The 19,805-nt window shown below is 44.0% G+C and overlaps 1 protein-coding gene across 1 annotated transcript in view; it reads left to right on the forward strand.

Moving 5' to 3' along the window:
- The window catches only part of LOC137352341 (cytosolic carboxypeptidase 4), a 184,503-nt gene extending 165,931 nt beyond the window's left edge, over positions 1–18,572 (forward strand). Inside the window, exon 23 of the mRNA XM_068017630.1 lies at positions 18,425–18,572. Coding sequence (XP_067873731.1) covers positions 18,425–18,572 — 148 coding nt within the window. The remainder of the gene's footprint in view (positions 1–18,424) is intronic.
- The last annotated feature ends 1,233 nt before the right edge of the window (positions 18,573–19,805 follow it).

The raw sequence follows: 19,805 nt of genomic DNA on the forward strand, positions 1-19,805 counted from the left end.
GGGAAAGAAAACATACAAATCTGGACTGTGTATGAGTGCATTAGCTCTTCGATTTCTGCTTTCTGTGTGCATGGCAGAAATCTGTGATTGGGAATAGGTAGCAGTGGGAGGAAGGAAAGGGACAACATTTTTTAGAAAGTGAGTTCAGCCAACTTCAACTTCACAGTTATTCCACCGACTTGCAAGGAACTTCAGGTGGAGTTAGTCTTTGAAGTGAGTCCTGTCTGATCAAAAACCACAATGATGGAAGGAGTTATGGGCCCTCAAAGACATAACCATTGATCAAGTCCCACAAGACCTATAGATGATTAAAGGCTTCTTAATGCAATTGCCTTAAGAACTCTCATTTGACTGAGTAACAGGTCATTGATAAATGACCTGATTAGACTTCATTTAATCAGCATATTAGCAACATTACACTCTTGTGCTTTTACTTAACAGCTGCTTTGAGTTTTACAAACCATATTTAAAAGAATCTTACTGTCGGGGGACATAAGAGGTGTTGCAGCCTTTGTCATCATTCAAGGTAGAACTAGGTATCTGCACTTGTCAGAAACAGCTGGTTTAGTGCGAGGTACACAGCACAGCCAGTTACATGCTGAACAAGATCACTATCCAAGGAGTACTCACAGTGTCCTAGACAGCGTGGGTACACCCGGGACAGTGTCTGTGCATCCAAGATAAATTGTACGCCTGGAACAATTGGTGTATACTCAGTGCACACCCAGGAATAGTATGCATATATCTGGAACAGTGCGCGTTTATCCTGATTAGTACATAATTGGCTGTGGTGTGCATCATGCACTTGTCTATATATTCTATTACAAAATGTTACATCTGATTAATCATTCCCTAACATTGCTCAGCCATTGCATTTTCTATAAGAATGGAGCTGCTTTCCCAAGGCTAGTGCAGAGCAAGGGTTGATGTTTGTAATTCTGAGATGGGTTTCATTCTGTAGCTACATTGGAACAAGTCCAAGGAAGTGAAGGACAATCGTGCAGATTTCTGAGATGAGTTCGAGGCTTCTTGTGGGATGCCCTTTGTATGCCAGGGATTGAGTGAGCGATATGTGAATTTTCTGCAGAGAAATTTGTTGTCGCATTTAGATTCTTCTCTAAATGTACATTGAGAGGGAGAACAAAGCAAGACCTGTCACAAAACTTTACGGTGATCATTTGTATCAAATAAATATGTTTCCTCCTTTTACAACCATGAAGTTCCACACCAGCACTGTACCGATGCCACTGTCAGCTTATTTTATGTTTATATACCTCACTGATTAGCTGTGACAGAGATAAACTATTGAATGAAAGGAGCAAAGCACAGCAGCTGAGTGCTGATGACACAGGTTAAATTTAAATATTACTATATGGGAACATTAATTGATCATGATGCATGAGAATGAATAAATATTTATACATTTATTAATGTTATCCATTTATTCTGTAGCTTGTCACAATATTTCCTTATCATGAAATATTGTTTGATGTTTGAATAGGGCACTTCCATGGCTTTGTTACATATCGCCCACTTTGCTTTGCATAAAGTGCCTTCTGTAATTTATCCCTAAATTTTTCTGAAATGGCAGAGGGAGAGAGAGAAATGGGGGGATGAATGCAGAGGCAGAAAGAGAGAGGTAGGCAGGAGATAAAGACAGGGAGACAGACACAAAGGTGTAAAGAGTCAGAAAGAGGCACACACACGTAGTCAGGCAGATACAGAGATGGAAAGAGAGAGCAAGATACACAAGGAGAAAGATTCAGAGAAGGAAACAGAGAAATATATACAGACAATGAAAGGTGCAGAGATAGAAAAAGAGGGGTTGATTTTCACTTCTGAGAGACCCTCCAGTAATTGCTGTACCTCCGGCAAACAGGTAGCCCTGACCTTGAAGCATCAGTCTCACTAACATCAGGCTGGCAAGCAGCGAGGCAACAAGCAGGCATCACAATGTCATCTGCCAGAGTGAAGCCTCCCCATTATCAGTCTTTCTGTTGCTAGCAACATAGGGTCACTCCTGCTCCTCTGGGCAAAAATAACTTCCTTTGACTGGGCTTCTTAAGCTCCATCACCCTTGGAACTGGTCAGTGTGTGTCATATGCATCGACCAGTTCTGACCAGAAGTGGCACTGGGGCCCTAAGACCCCTATTTGCATATTAATAAGGGCCTATCACCTGAGATGTGGATGTGCTTTGAGCACCTAACAGGAGGCCCCTTTCAAACTGTTGCCCGCTTTATCATTGGTGTTAACAGGCCAATAACACTACTGAATCCATTTTGAGGCCACGGGATAGAAGTGAAAATTGATCCTGGAGACACAAAGGGAAAGACAAACAGGGAGAAACAGAAATATGTAATAACACTGTTTAAAAGGGCAGAGAGCCTTTGACTTAATGGTAGCATTCCCACCTCTGAGTTGGATGGTGCACTAGACAGTCCTAGCAATTGGCGACCAAAGCTCTGGTTCTGAATTCAGGGTTGTCATTCAGAGAAAAAATCTTGATAGCGAGATACAGAAAGAGAGAGGGAGAGAAATCATCTCCTATTTGTCATAGTAAGGTGAGAGCATATAACTGTCAAGCTTTGATCCTAGCTGAGGGATTGGACGTGACCATGAAGGAGTGTGGGGTTGGGGGGAATGGTGGGTGGGGGAAGAGTGTGGGGCTGGGGGAGGGGGCAAAGAATGTGGGGTTGGGGGGGAACGTGCTGGAAAATGGGATTAGAATATGTGCTTGATGGCCAGCACAGACACGATGGGCTGAAGGGCCTGTTTCTGTGCTGTATAACTCTGTGACTGTATGAATAATCAGACACTGCAAAGTATCCTCCGCAGATGGCACTTGCAATCAAATGAGCAACACTCATCCATTTCCAGCCCACCAAGAACTGGAAACATCCATTTCTGTAGAAATCAGACTCAATTTGCAGACTAGGAGCAGCAACTTATCCTCGATGATGTGAGTTTAGCCACTAGTGTCTTCGCGATGGTGGAAAACTGAGGTGGTATGGGTTGTGGGTGTCCACATAATGGGATGATGCAGATGAGTGTGCATGTGAAGGGATGGCGCATCTAATGGAAAATGCAAATGACCAAAGATGGAATCAAAGTTAAACTAAACTTCTCCAAAATGGGCCTGATTTAAAGCTTGGGACCTCAGACTTGGATCAGCCTCATCCCCCAATTCAATACCTGGGTTCTGACTCAGCTCGGCTGCATCCCTCTGATCTGGAGTTTGTACTTTTAGATTCAGCTCAACATCACCTTCCCAATTCAGTGCCTGTGGGTCTCAGACTTGGCTCAACCTCATCCTACTGATTCAGAGTCTGGGAGCCTCAGACACAGCACACTTTGATCCTAAGCACTGTTTGATACTGTTACTTTGATTTTATGATCTAGAAATTGCTGACATTTCACTGCTTCATAAATTTAATTCACAAAAAGCTCAAAGGAGCTGTATCAAACGCTTGCCATGTAGAAGAACCCACACATAAGCTGTATTTTCTTTTTGGAATTAAGGAGCTCACAGAAACAAAGCATCTTGTAACAGTTGTTTCATGTGTGGATCTGTTTAGCTCCCGCTCAATTGGTTAAGAAATTGCTGAGTCTGATGTCCCATTCCAATGATTTTTACTGCCTGGCACTGAGCTATGTTTGAGGCCTCATTTCCAAGGACTCCGAGCATGGTGCACTGAGCTGAGTCTAAGGTCCAATTCTGAGGACTCCCACCAACTGCCATTGAGCAGAGTAATGATCGTTTGCTTGCTGACTCTTAACAAGGATGCAGATGGCTGCTGTGCTGGACTGGCCCCAGTCAGAAGTTAACTAAAATCCATGAGATTCTCTGCGTGTTTGATCCATACATTCTATAAATAATGGAAGAAGCAGAGGAGTAAAATTGCATTCTCTGCATTGTACCAGGGATGTGAATATTTGCTGAGTCTATAATCAACAAGGGGCAATACTTGTGTGGGCTGGTGCCTAGATGCTGCTGTTTGTATGCGTTCACCTTCAAGACTTAGCTGTGATGCAGGTTTTATCGAAGAGGTCACTGGATGCAGATTTCCTGGCTAGTGTTTGCTCCTCTTAATTCAAAGTAGCTTTTTGCTCAAAAGAATTTGAGTTACTGAATGGTTTGAAGTAAGAAAATTGAATGAAATAGCACGTGAAAACACTGCAGAAACACTTAAATAAAATGCGATAAAACATCAAAGCAACTATTGAAATGCAAATGATCAAAACTTGAGTGCTGTACAAGCTGTACAACAAAAAAGTTCTGACTTAGTTGTCATCCACTTCTCCAGTAATCGCACATCATTAGAGGCCGTGACCATGGTGGGTATTGGCTCTTCTGCTCATTGGACTCACTCATTTGTGCCTGTTCCTCACTCTCATTTCCAGTGACCGATGTATACTTGTGTACAGATCGACAGTTTCCTGTTGGTCAGCAGTCCAGACATGGACAAAATTGATCAACAGCAATAGTGTAACAATGGGCTGATAACTAATCCGCAAAAAAAAGTAAACGAGGTGAGGTATAAAAACAGGGCTGCTGATTAACTGTCAGCTCATTTTACGCTCCTGCCATTGATCAGTTTCACTGCCTGGACTTTCTTATCAAAATTCATAACTGCTATCAATCGCAAGAGAACGCAAACCATCACTGCTTCATTGTCAGCTATTGATATTTTTTATTCTTTCATGGGATCTTTGTGTTGGCAATGTGTGTGGCAAGGGCAGCATTTGTTGCCCATCCCTAAATGTCCTTGACAACTAAGTGGCTTTCCAGACCATTTCAGAGAGCAGTTAAGAGTCAACCACATTACTGTGGGTCTGGAGTCACGTGTAGGCCAGATCAGGTTAGGACAGCAGATTTCCTTCCCTGAAGGACATTAGTGAACTAGGTGAATTTTTACAATGATAGTTTCATGGCGCCATTACTGAGACTAGCTTTTAATTCCAGATTTTTTTAATTAATTGAATTTATTAATTAGTTGAATTCAAACTCCACCAGCTGCAGTCATGGGATTTGAACCTGTGTCCACAGGGCATTGGTCCGGGCCTCTGGATTACTAGTTCAGTGACATTACCACTATGATACTGTCTCCCCCATTTACGTTTGATGGTATATGACATCCTTGATTGGGTCAAATGCTGCTGCTTCCTCTGCTGGTGGGATGAACATATATTTCCAAAGAGTTGGCAATGGATTCTGCTTTCTGCCTCTCCCATGATAAATGCACGATGTGGATTTCCTGCAGAACATAACTGGCACGTGAAGATCACATGTGGCAATGATTCTCCACACCAAACATTTCCTGCAGTCACGCCAACATCTATTGGCTGCATCAGGGACATCTTGTTTGGTGGTCAAAGTATTAACTGCATTGCATCTAGATGCAAGCACTTTATGTGAGTGCCACAGTTATCAACCATCACGATGCCTTTTCTGCCTTGTGATGTTAGACCACAGGCAAAATGATGTCAGCCACTATTCAAATACAGCACCAATCATCCGTGCCTTTTTGTTATTTCTGTAGGTTACAGGCAGAGTAACCCATTTTCCAGCACTTGGCCTGTAGCCTTGTATGCTATGGCATTTCAAGTGCTCATCCAAATACTTCTTAAATGTTGTGAGGGTTCCTGCCTCTACCACCTCTTCAGACAGTGCGTTCCAGATTCCAACCATCCACTGTGTGAAAATTCTTTTCCTCAAATCCCCTTTAAACCTCCTGCCCCTTACTTTAAATCTATGCCCCCTGTTAATTGGCCCCTCTGCTAAGGGAAAACGGTTCTTCCTATCTAACCTATCAATGCCCCTCATAATTTTGTATACCTCAATCATGTCCCCCCTCTGTCTTCTCTGCTCGAAGGAAAACAACTCTCGCCTTTTCAGTCTCTCTTCATAGCTGAAATGCTCCAGCCCAGGCAACATCCTGGTGAATCTCCTCTGCACCCTTTCCAGTGCAATCACATCCTTTGTATAGTGTGGTGCCCAGAACTCTACACAGTACTCCAGCTGTGGCCTAACTAGCATTTTATACAGCTCCATCATAACCTCCCTGCTCTTATATTCTATGCCTCGGCTGATAAAGGCAAGTATCCCAAATGCTTTCCTAACCACCTTATCTACCTGTGCTGCTGCTTTCGGTGATCTATGGACAAGTACACCAAGATCCCTCTGACCTTCTGTACTTCCTAGGGTCCTACCATCCATTGTATATTCCCTTGCCTCGTTAGTCCTCCCAAAATGCATCACCTCACAATTCTCAGGATTAAATTCCATTTGCCATTCTTCCGCCCATCTTACCAGATCATCTATATCGTCCTGTAATCTAAGGTTTTCCTCCTCACTATTTACAACACCACCAATTTTCCTGTCATCTGCGAACTTACTTATTATACCTCCTATATTCACATCTAAATCATTAATGTACACTACAAACAACGAGGGCCCCAGCACTGATCCCTGCAGTACACCACTGGTCACAGGCTTCCACTTGCAAAAACAACCCTCGACCATCACCCTCTGCCTCCTGCCACTAAGCCAATTTTGGATCCACTTTGCCAAATTGCCCTGGATCCCATGGGCTCTTAACTTCTTAACCAATCTTCCATGCGGGACCTTATCAAAAGCCTTACTGAAGTCCATGTAGACTACATCAACTGCTTTATCCTCATCGACACATCTAGTCACTGCCTCGAAAAATTCAATCAAGTTAGTTAGACACGATCTCCCCCTGACAAAGCCATGCTGACTATTCCTGATTAATCCCTGCCTCTCCAAGTGGAGAATAATCCTGCCCTTCAGAATTTTTTCCAGTATTTTCCCAACCACTGATGTTAGACTCACTGGCCTGTAATTACCTGGTTTATTCCTGCTACCCTTCTTGAATAATGGTACCACATTCGCTGTCCTCCAGTCCTCTGGTACCTCTCCTGTGGCCAGAGAGGATTTGAAAATTTGTGTCAGAGCCCCTGCAATCTCCTCCCTCACCTCATATAACAGCGTGGAATACATCACATCTGGGCCGGGGATTTATCCATTTTTTAGCCCACTAAAATAACTGATACTTCCTCCCTTTCAATGCTAAATGGTGTGTATCCTGTTCCTTAGGATGTAAGTCTTCAGTAGGTAAACAGTAGTGATTTGTGTTATTTTATTTAATTTAATTTTTTTTATTTAGAGATACAGCACTGAAACAGGCCCTTCGGCCCACGGAGTCTGTGCTGACCAACAACCACCCATTTATACTAATCCTACATTAATCCCATATTCCCTACCACATCCCCACCATTCTCCTACCACCTGCCTACACTAGGGGCAATTTACAATGGCCAATTTACCTAACAACCTGCAAGTCTTTGGTTGTGGGAGGAAACTGGAGCACCCGGCGGAAACTCATGCGGTCACAGGGAGAAATTGCAAACTCTGCATGGGCAGTACCCAGAACTGAACCTGGGTCGCTGGAGCTGTGAGGCTGTGGTGCTAACCACTGCGCTACTGTGCCACCTCAAAACAGAAATGAGGAAGGGCTCGTCCGTGATTTGAACCCAGGACCTCTCGCATGTTAACTAATCACACACCCAAAACGTAAGTCATACCCCTAGACCAATGAGCCACTTAAAGGTGCAGTGTTATGTTTATGCTGGGTTTAGTTTGTCATATCTGATTTAATTCAGAGTAATGCAGATATCACACTTGTGTTAAATAACCAACAGGTTTATTTCCAAAACTTTAACTCTAAAGGTTCTTACAGGATTTCAATATAATCAGAGCAGTGTGTTCTGTGGAAGTTTCTAGCTGTGTATCTGTCTTAGTTTCACTTTCCTCTGCAGCTCCACCTGAAGGCTTAAGCAATCAAACACAGTGAACACAGATAGTGGACAGACTGATACAACCAACCTGATCGATCAAACACTACAATTTTCTCCTTCAGGTAGATGGAAAGAGAGAGATAGTAGGGATGTTAACTTACTGTGCCGCAAGTTTCTTCATTTCTCCATGGTGTTCTTGCACAGGATCTGGTATTTTTCGTCAAAGGCTTTGATCTTCTATCTCTAGCTAACCATGCTCTGAAACTGTTTCTATCATGTTCATGCAATGGTGCATTGCACTCAGGTGGAGAGAGCTGCCACATCATTGCATTTGAGGTTGATAAATACCTGGTATCCATTGCTGGTCAACTTGAACGAGAAGGTCATATCATTGCAACAAAAACAAGAAATGCTGGAACCACTCAGCAGGTCTGGCAGCATCTGTGGAAAGAGAAGCAGAGTTAATGTTTCGGGTCAGCGACCCTTCTTCGGAACCAGTTCCGAAGAAGGGTCGCTGACCCGAAACGTTAACTCTGCTTCTCTTTCCACAGATGCTGCCAGACCTGCTGAGTGGTTCCAGCATTTCTTGTTTTTGTTTCAGATTTCCAGCATCCGCAGTATTTTGCTTTTATTTTAGGTCATATCATTGGTTGTTTTTAATGGATATTCAAATTAAAAGACTTGAATTGAGCAATGAGTTTTCAATTATAGTCTTTTTTTTTACACAATTTTGGTTTGAATTAACAGACAATTCAAATAAAGGAATTTCAAACTGAGGAGCCTACGTTGATGCATTCCATTGGATATGTGATAAATGTAAGCTCTTGATCTCAGACCTGAAACACCTGGAAAAGAGGAAATGGTAATTTTTAAAAGAGCAGAATTCTAACTTTCTGGCAGCCAATTACGGAATGGCAACTACATAAGTGTGGGTGGTGCCTTGCTATCTGACCTGCTTCTGGACCAAGGAATTAAAACAGGGCAATAGTTAACCATGATTGGAAAGGAGACTCCTGTTACTCGTTAGATGGCAGATGGAGTTTAATTCGGACAAATGTGAGGTAATGCATTTTGGAAGGTCTAATGCAGGTGGGAAGTATACAGTTAATGGCAGAACCTTTAGGAGTATTGACAGGCAAAGAGATCTGGGCGTACGGGTCCACAGGTCACTGAAAGTGGCAACGCAGGTGGATAAGGTAGTCAAGAAGGCATACGGCATGCTTGCCTTCATCGGTCGGGGCATAGAGTATAAAAATTGTCAAGTCATGCTGCAGCTGTACAGAACTTTAGTTAGGCCACACTTAGAATATTGCGTGCAATTCTGGTCACCACACTACCAGAAGGACGTGGAGGCTTTGGAGAGGGTACCGAAGAGGTTTACCAGGATGTTGCCTTGTCTGGAGGGCATTAGCTATGAGGAGAGGTTGGATAAACTTGGATTGTTTTCACTGGAACGACGGAGGTGGGGGGGCGACATGATAGAAGTTTACAAAGTTATGAGTGGCATGGACAGAGTGGATAGTCATAAGCTTTTTCCCAGGGTGGGAGAGTCAGTTACTAGGGGGTATAGATTTAAGGTGCGAGGGGCAAAGTTTAGAGGGGATGTGCGAGGCAGGTTCTTTACACCGAGGGTGCTGAGTGCCTCGACTTGCTCCCGGGGGAGGCAGGTACGATAGCGACTTTTAAGAGGCATCTTGACAAATACATAAATAGGATGGGAATAGAGGGATACGATCCCTGGAAGTGCAGAAGGTTGTAGTTTAGGCAGGCATCCAGATCGGCGCAGGCTTGGAGGGCCGAATGGCCTGTTCCTGTGCTGTACTGTTCTTTGTTCTTTGTTATTTGTTAGCATGATGTTTAACTGATCTTCTGACTTACATTGTGATATGGTGCTGGACAGCTCGTGAAGCCAGTTTTAATACGCAATGGTTCTGAAGTTGTAGGAGGCCCAATTCTAGCTGGCAGTTATCACAAGCACTAAGTGTGAGAGCTGCCAATTGAAACAGTCACAGAAACACAGCAAGTTATTAGACTTGGATTGTTCTGGGTAGCTATGCAATCATAAATCAGAGAGATGCATTTACTGGTGTTTCTGAGTTACTGCAGTTCCCCAACTTTACGATTTTAAGTTGCTGTTCAGGAACTGTAATTTTGTATAGAGTTCATCAAACAGTGGATAATGGTCAGATCAACCTCTCTGACATAGAAACTGCTGGAAACACAGAATTAGAATTAGAATTAGAACATTACAGCGCAGTACAGGCCCTTCGGCCCTCGATGTTGCGCCGACCTGTGAAACCATCTGACCTACACTATTCCATTTTCATCCATATGTCTATCCAATGACCACTTAAATGCCCTTAAAGTTGGCGAGTCTACTACTGTTGCAGGCAGGGCGTTCCACGCCCCTACTACTCTCTGAGTAAAGAAACTACCTCTGACATCTGTCCTATATCTATCACCCCTCAACTTAAAGCTATGTCCCCTCGTGTTTGCCATCACTATCCACCCTATCTAACCCTCTGATTATCTTATATGTCTCTATTAAGTCACCTCTCCTCCTCCTTCTCTCCAACGAAAACAACCTCAAGTCCCTCAGCCTTTCCTCGTAAGACCTTCCCTCCATACCAGGCAACATCCTAGTAAATCTCCTCTGCACCCTTTCCATAGCTTCCACATCCTTCCGATAATACGGTGACCAGAACTGCACGCAATACTCCAGGTGCGGTCTCACCAGAGTTTTGTACAGCTGCAGCATGACCTCGTGGCTCCGAAACTCGATCCCCCTACTAATAAAAGCGAACACACCACATGCCTTCTTAACAGCCCTATTAACCTGGGTAGCAACCTTCAGGGATTTATGCACCTGGACACCAAGATCTCTCTGTTCATCTACACTACCAAGAATCTTCCCATTAGCCCAGTACTCTGCATTCCTGTTACTCCTTCCAAAGTGAATCACCTCGCACCTTTCCACATTAAACTCCATTTGCCATCTCTCAGCCCAGCTCTGCAGCCTATCTATGTCCCTCTGTACCCTACAACATCCTTCGGCACTATCCACAACTCCACCGACCTTAGTGTCATCCGCAAATTTACTAACCCACCCTTCTACACCCTCTTTCAGGTCATTTATAAAAATGACAAACAGCAGTGGCCCCAAAACAGATCCTTGCGGTACACCACTAGTAACTAAACTCCAGGATGAACATTTGCCATCAACCACCACCCTCTGTCTTCTTTCAGCTAGCCAATTTCTGATCCAAAGCTCTAAATCACCTTCAACCCCATACTTCCGTATTTTCTGCAATAGCCTACCATGGGGAACCTTATCAAACGCCTTACTGAAATCCATATACACCACATCCACTGCTTTACCCTCATCCACCTGTTTGGTCACCTTCTTGAAAAACTCAATAAGGTTTGTGAGGCACGACCTACCTGTCACAAAACCGTGCTGACTATCGCTAATGAACTTATTCTTTTCAAGATGATTATAAATCCTGTCTCTTATAACCTTTTCCAACATTTTACCCACAACCGAAGTAAGGCTCACAGGTCTATAATTACCAGGGCTGTCTCTACTCCCCTTCTTGAACAAGGGGACAACATTTGCTATCCTCCAGTCTTCCGGCACTATTGCTGTCGACAATGACGACATAAAGATCAAGGACAAACGCTTTGCAATCTCCTCCCTAGCTTCCCAGAGAATCCTAGGATAAATCCCATCTGGCCCAGGGGACTTATCTATTTTCACACTTTCCAAAATTGATAACACCTCCTCCTTGTGAACCTCAATCCCATCTAGCCTAGTAGCCTGAATCTCAGTATTCTCCTCGACAACATTTTCTTTCTCTACAGTAAATACTGACGCAAAATATTCATTTAACACTTCCCCTATCTCCTCTGATTCCACACACAACTTCCCACTACTATCCTTGATTGGCCCTAATCTAACTCTAGTCATTCTTTTATTCCTGATATACCTATAGAAAGCCTTAGGGTTTTCCCTGATCCTATCCGCCAATGACTTCTCGTGTCCTCTCCTTGCTCTTCGTAGCTCTCCCTTTAGATCCTTCCTGGCTAGCTTGTAACTCTCAAGCGCCCTAACTGAGCCTTCACGTCTCATCCTAACATAAGCCTTCTTCTTCCTCTTGACAAGCGCTTCAACTTCTTTAGTAAACCACGGCTCCCTCACTCGACAACTTCCTCCCTGCCTCACAGGTACATACTTATCAAGGACACGCAGTAGCTGCTCCTTGAATAAGCTCCACATTTCGATTGTGCCCATCCCCTGCAGTTTCCTTCCCCATCCAACGCATCCTAAATCTTGCCTAATCGCATCATAATTTCCTTTCCCCCAGCTATAATTTTTGCCCTGCGGTATATACCTGTCCCTGCCCATCGCTAAGGTAAACCTAACCGAATTGTGATCACTATCACCAAAGTGCTCACCTACATCTAAATCTAACACCTGGCCGGGTTCATTACCCAGTACCAAATCCAATGTGGCATCGCCCCTGGTTGGCCTGTCTACATACTGTGTCAGAAAACCCTCCTGCACACACTGGACAAAAACTGACCCATCTAAAGTACTCGAACTATAGTATTTCCAGTTGATATTTGGAAAGTTAAAGTCCCCCATAACAACTACCCTGTTACTCTCGCCCCTGTCGAGAATCATCTTCGCTATCCTTTCCTCTACATCGCTGGAACTATTTGGAGGTCTATAAAAGACTCCCAACAGGGTGACCTCACCTCTCCTGTTTCTAACCTCGGCCCATACTACCTCAGTAGACGAGTCCTTTCTGTCGCTGTAATACTCTCCTTGATTAACAATGCCACACCCCCCCCTCTTTTACCATCTTCTCTGTTCTTACTGAAACATCTAAATCCCGGAACCTGCAACATCCATTCCTGCCCCTGCTCTACCCATGTCTCCGAAATGGCCACTACATCGAGATCCCAGGTACCAACCCATGCTGCAAGCTCACCCACCTTATTCCGGATGCTCCTGGCGTTGAAGTAGACACACTTTAAACCAGGTTCTTGTTTGTCAGTGCCCTCTTGCGTCCTTGTAATCTTATCCCTGACCTCACTACTCTCAACATCCTGTGCACTGGCACTACATTTTAGGTTCCCATTCCCCTGCTGAATTAGTTTAAACCCCCCCGAAGAGCACTAGCAAATCTCCCCCCCCAGGATATTGGTACCCCTCTGGTTCAGGTGAAGACCATCCTGTTTGTAGAGGTCCCACCTACCCCAGAAAGAGCCCCAATTATCCAGGAAACCAAAACCCTCCCTCCTGCACCATCCCTGCAGCCACGTGTTCAACTCCTCTCCCTATTCCTCGCTTCGCTATCACGTGGCACGGGCAACAACCCAGAGATAACAACTCTGTTTGTTCTCGCTCTAAGCTTCCACCCTAGCTCCCTGAATTTCTGTCTTAAATCCCCATCTCTCTTCCTACCTATGTCGTTGGTGCCTATGTGGACCATGACTTGGGGCTGCTCCCCCTCCCCCTTAAGGATCCCAAAAACACGATCCGAGACATCACGAACCCTGGCACCTGGGAGGCAACATACCAACCGTGAGTCTCTCTCGTTCCCACAGAACCTCCTATCTGTTCCCCTAACTATGGAGTCCCCAATGACTAATGCTCTGCTCCTCTTCCCCCTTCCCTTCTGAGCAACAGGGACAGACTCTGTGCCAGATACCTGTACCCCATTGCTTACCCCTGGTAAGTCGTCCCCCGCAACAGTATCCAAAACGGTATACCTGTTGTTGAGGGAAACGGCCACAGGGGATCCCTGCACTGCCTGCTGGTTCCCTCTCCTTCCCCTGACGGTAACCCATCTACCTACTTCTTTTACCTGAGGTGTGACTACCTCCCCATAACTCCTCTCAATAACCCCCTCCGCCTCCCGAATGATCCGAAGTTCATCCAGCTCCAGCTCCAGTTCCCTAACGCGGTTCTCGAGGAGCTGGAGTTGGGTGCACTTCCCACAGATGCAGTCAGCAGGGACACTCTTGGTGACCCTTACCTCCCACATTCTGCAGGAGGAACATACAACTGCCTTAACTTCCATTCCCTCTATTCTAAATTCCCAACAAATCTACTGAAAAACCAAGAAAAATGTCAAAACTTGTTAGGTTAGCAATCCAACGGACAGAACTTCTTAAATAAAAAGCTTACCTTATCAACACAACAGAGTCCTTTTTTTTTGGTTAGAGGAGGGTGGGTGGGAGACACTACACGTGTAGTGTCTCGGGTACAGCCTCCACCCAAATATATAGTTTTTACTTACCCAGCAGTCCCCTGGTCCTCCGAAAACAAAAGGGAATTAACTTTTAAACTTCCACTGACATAGAGGGCAAACAGTACCCGATCGAGAAAGGATGGGAACAAGAGTCAGCCATTCTGCCCTTAGGACCTGCTCGGTCGTTCAAATCAATCAAATCAGCACTCCAACTTGGTTTTGCCACCTTTCCTCCATATCGGTTGATACCCTTACCCAACAAAATCTCTCTATCTAAAACATGTCAATTGTCCCCACAATCTTTTTGGGGAGAGTTCCAGATTTTTATCATCCTGTGTGTGAAAAAGTTACCTGATTTTGCTCTTGAATGGACTAACTCTGCCTTTAAGATTATAGCCACGCAAGTTAACATTTCGGGTGGGGCCTTTTCAACAGAATGATTTGGAGTGTCAGTGCTCCCAACAGTAATGAGGCAGGGACCGAATGACATGGGCCAGTAATGTTCAGAATTATGCAGCAATTGAGGTGATAGTGCCTTTCGTCTAAGTTAATAGTCCTACAGCAAATAATGGAAATTTATGCCAACTGTTTAATATTTATGAAATGCACAATGCCCCGGTTCTGCCCCCGACATTTTGATGTAGAACAAAAATTATGCAAAATAAATTTAGGAGGTCACTGATCTCTGAGAAATGAATGACATCACATTAGAAATTAACCTCCTGAAAGGTTTCAAGTTCATTACTGTTAAATGCTGAATCTCACTCAGCATGTGCACAGGGACTATGACAAGGTACCTTATAGCCTATTGACTGTCCTACTCCCCTTGCACACAACATGAGGATAAAACAACGCAAAACTGTTTCCCTTCTTTCCTAGAGTCCTAATGCTGTCAGCTGCTTTACTGTAAATTCCACAATTAAAGAGATTGTCAGAAGTGAGTTATGTTCAGGCTTCGCAGTGTCAGGCACACAGTGGGCTGTGCTTGGATATGAGATTTACGTAAGGCTGCCCCTGCTCCTTGGGCTCAGACACTTCACTATCTGGGCAAACACATTATTGACAAGAGTAGAACTTACATAAATCAAAGAATTTATGCATCAGAGAACAATACCTGAAAAGGTTAGAATCAGAGATTCCCCATAATAAGCCAATTTATTCAGCAGTTAAAAACCCATGTAGAATCTATTGTGTGATTTTAAAAGCTGCAAAAGTAAACCAGCTGTAGAAAAGACTGAGCAATTGAAAATCAGACATAGGTTTTAGTTAGTGATACGTTCCTGGTCTCAAGTGAGGGTATCCTGGGAAAAAGGCAGGAAAATCTCGACTCATGTAAGAATTGGATTATTCGTTTCATCACTCTTCATTCTCTGTTAGATCCAACTTGGGGCAACTACATGTATCTTTCAGGAAGTTGGAAGCCAATTAGTCTTACCAGTTGCTGATAAACTACTAAAGACCATTTTTTCAACTTACCCCATTCTCAGTCTCTGTGTGAGTTAGGCAGAACACGGCTGTAATGTATTCTGCCTTACCAGACCAAAGTTTGTGGGTTCAGCCCATTTAAATCAGCCTGATGTATGCCAGGCCTGCAGTAGCAGGAACGGCTGCCAGTTTTGGACCTTCTGGCCGCAGTCCAAAATAAACAGTCAGAAGACTTCCAGCACTGATATTCATCTTGCTGATCCTAAGGAAAGAGAAGATTTATGACTGGCCTCCGAAGGACAACGTTTAAAATTATTGAGTGCAGAGGGTAAGTGATTCATTCCCAGTTCTGCCATCCCTCATCCTGGTGCACGCGTTTTTCGTATCAGCATGTTAGAGCTGATTTTCCTCGGCTATGCACTGGGGAAATGCTTGTTTACCTGGTGCAAAGCAGTGGGAAAAGAGCCATAGGGTCTTGGTGTCGAGCCTCTTGGCCCCTTGCATTGCTAACTACGGTGGGTGATTATCCTGAAAAGAGTCCACACTTACTGCACTTTAAACCTTTGCACCCAGCCCTGCTCGCTTAGAGGATCTGAAAGATGCCAGCAGCAAGGATATGAAAGACCCAAACAAGTAACTGGTCCTTTTTGTTTTGCAGGCACTGCACTGGACTTTTGAGGCTGTGGGCCTACTGGCTGCTTTTTCTATTGGACGGTAGCCAGGAGACTGCATAGGCACGGCCATCACTGTTGTTGCAGGCTTCTTAGACCTTCAACACGATTGTTATTCTTCCCCTGTGTCCAGGCACAAGGTCTTACCAGAAGGCAAACCTTGCACTGGGGGAGCTTTTGGCTAAGTAAAATGGCCTGAACCTAATAAAAGTGGATTCTAATCATGTCATAAGTATACTCTTTGCCTGAGTAATGCCTGAAATGAAGGAGGCGGCAGGAAAATCAACCTTATGTTTTTGGAACGTTCCTACACCTCTCTTGAAGTGCTGGCTGTTGCTAATTCAGCAGACTGTAGTCATCCTCCAGGAGATTAGCTAAGTGGCCATTCTAGATGTGTGGGTCTAATGAGCACTGATAGACCACGGGACTGTGGGAGCATCAAAGGTGAGTTTGATCCTGACCTCATCCAACATCCACATAGCCACACTGGTTGATTTTTCCTTTCCTAACCCAGGGATAAGTGCCCCAATTTCTGCCCTAGTTAAGATCAGCTAACAGCACAAGTTGGGACAGGGACCTGGTACTTTCCCATTCTGTAAGTCACCCACTGCCTTTTAATAAGCAGACCCAGGTGGGAGCAGAGTGCCTTTTTTAAACATCAGATGTTATTATGGAATCCAATAAGAGGTTTTTAACATAATGTATGAATGTTGTAATAATTATGATTATCCCTTGTAACATCCTTATTACAAAATCTGACAATAATGTGACAGCACAGAATTTATTTTATTTAGTTTAAGGGCTGTGCAAGTAACAAGTTTGAAGAATTTTTAAAGGGACATGTGAGCTGCCATCAGAGGAACAAGCTTATTTATGTTTAATAGGAGATGACAGCAGGACAGTTCCAAAACCTGAGCCACCATTACCCTGTATGTGGTCTTCTCCGTACAAGGCCATTAAATTCCTGTTGTTCATTTGTTTCTGAAAAATAGAATGGTTCAGGTATGATCTGTTCACTGTCATTGGCTGTTGTTAGTCCAGGAGCCAGTCAACACTGAAGGTGGATTAAAGATCGAAAGTTGGTGTTGGACCTCCGTCCAGTATCTTAACAGTCTGCATTTCTCAAATATCATAGAATCATAGAATGGTTACAGCAGCGAAGGAGGCCCATTCGGCCCGTTGTGTCCATGCTGGCTCTCTGCAAGAGCAACTCATCTAGTCCCACTCCCCCACCCTTGCCCCGTAGCCCTACAAATTTCCTCTCTTCAGGTGCTTATCCAATTTACCCTTGAAAGCCACGATTGAACCTGCGCCAACACACTCCCAGGCAGTGCATTCCAGGTCATAACCACTCGCTGCGTAAAAAAGTTTTTCCTCATGTCACATTTGGTTCTTTTGCCATTCACCTTAAATTGTTGTCCTTTGGTTCTCTCTATCTACTCTGTCCAGGCCCCTCCTGATTTTGAATATCTTTCCCTTTCTTGTTTATGTGCCTGAAGATAATTTTTGATAACGTAAGCAATGCAATATAATGAATTATAGCTAATTCACTGACCTGTCCTCACCCCCACAACATCAGATACCCACTGCCTGCAGCTTTAGAGTAAGTAACGCTTCGGAGATGAGCCTTGGGACGTTTTGCTATGTTAGAGGTGCTGTATAAATGCAAGTTGTTGTTGTTAGATACCCTCTATCATCAGATACCCTTTCCTGCCCATCAGAATTTGTGTTGCTCTTGTAGGCTGGTGTATTATGAAGCCCTGCAAGTGAGGGAAGTGCACCTTATTATGTGTTTACACCCTAGCCATACTGGGAACAAAGGACATCTGTGATTCCTTGGCATCCAGTGTTGCTAAGGACATTGGAGGAAGGCATTTCATATTTTAAAGGTCAGTTTCTCATAGAACGATCAATTGCAGTATGGAAACTGCTCTGTTTGAAAATGAAGTACTTCAATTTTTTGCTTAATAACTTGCAAGGCTCAGCTGTCCCACTTTACACTCCAGTGAGTTTCCATCCCCCTCCCCCACACACATCCTACTATTCTCTTGTGAAATTCTGGAACCATTGCAAAAGCCTCAGTAAATTCTACTCTTGCATTGACCGCAGTTAGTCTTATTGGTGTCCTGATAATGTATGCAGAGAATATTACTAGAGGCTTCACAAAACCAAATGCAACCTTGGTTTTACTTTTTCAATTGTAAAAGAAACTAATTATCTTTCCTTCATTCTTTTTCTATCCATACAGTGATGCGAGTGTAGATGATGAACCTCCGTGCCCAGAGGAGATAGATTATTACACAGACAATTGCACCGAGGAAGATGATGACTCCATCGACCTTTCCACTGAGCTCAACACAAGCTCTGAGGATGAGCTTGAGCTTGATAAGGAGTGATTGCCCATTACAGAATCTGGGAATGGAGACCCACACTTGGATAGAAGAGCTATTGCAACAAGGCCATTCCTTATACCAGTGATAACACATATACAGAGCTTTGGAACAGAGCAAAATCCTCATGAACGCAGTTTGTCTCTCAGTCTGTCTAGACAATCTGGACATTATCTGCACAAACTGCTTTGGTTGTGATAATGTTGTTCAGTGTTTTGCTATTCCTGAATTCCTAGTTATATTGCAAAATCCTGCTTATTCCTGGCTGTATATAGAGACCTTGCAAATTTTGGGGAACCACAAACCCAGCACTCTTTAGCCTACCCTGCCAAAGTTGATGGTGCTAGGTATGATTCCAACCAGTGAAGAGTTTTCCCCCGATTCCCATTGACTCCAGTTTTGCTAAGGCTCCTTGATCCACACTCAGTCAAATGCTGCCTTGATGTCAAGGGCAGTCATTCTCACCTCACCTCTTGAGTTCAGCTCTTTTGTCCATGTTTGGACCAACATTATAATGAGTTCAGGAGCTGAGTTATCCTGGCACAACCCAAACTGAGCGTCAGTGAGCAGGTTATTGCTGAGTAAGTGCCGCTTGATAGCATTGTCGATGACACCTTCCATCACTTTGCTGATGATTGGGAGTAGACTGATAGAGCGGTAATTGGCCAGGTTGGATTTCTCATGCTTTTTGTGTACAGGACATACTTGGGAAATTTTCTACATTGTCGGGTAGGTGCCAGTCTTGTAGCTGTACTGGAACAGCTTGGCTAGGGTGCAGCTAGTTCTGGAGCACAGGTCTTCAGTATTATTGCTGGAATGCTGTCAGTGCCCATAGCCTTTGCAGTATCCAGTGCCTTCAGTTGTTTCTTGATATCATGTATTATAGGCTCTTCTGACCCTGTGGAAGAAATTTGCAAGTTTGCACCCAGGTCCAGCTCAAATCAGAAGGTGAACCCAAAGCTTGTGTTCCAAGCCCCAGCTACAGGACTTGAGCCTGTAATAGGCTGACACTTGAGCACAGTATTGAGAGGTACAATCTTTTGTTAAAATGTTCTTCCATCTGCCTGCTCAAGTGGATGTAAAAGATCCCTTGGTATCCGATCAAAGAAGAGCAGTGAGCTTTCCTGGTTAACATTCAGCTCAAAACGGAGTATGCAGTCGTTCATCTCATTGCTATTTATGGGAATGCAATTCAGCAGCTCTGATGTATTACTGTTGTGCTGAGTGTAATGTTATGGC

This window comes from Heterodontus francisci, chromosome 38 (genome assembly GCF_036365525.1).
Source record: "Heterodontus francisci isolate sHetFra1 chromosome 38, sHetFra1.hap1, whole genome shotgun sequence".
Taxonomy (NCBI): domain Eukaryota; kingdom Metazoa; phylum Chordata; class Chondrichthyes; order Heterodontiformes; family Heterodontidae; genus Heterodontus; species Heterodontus francisci.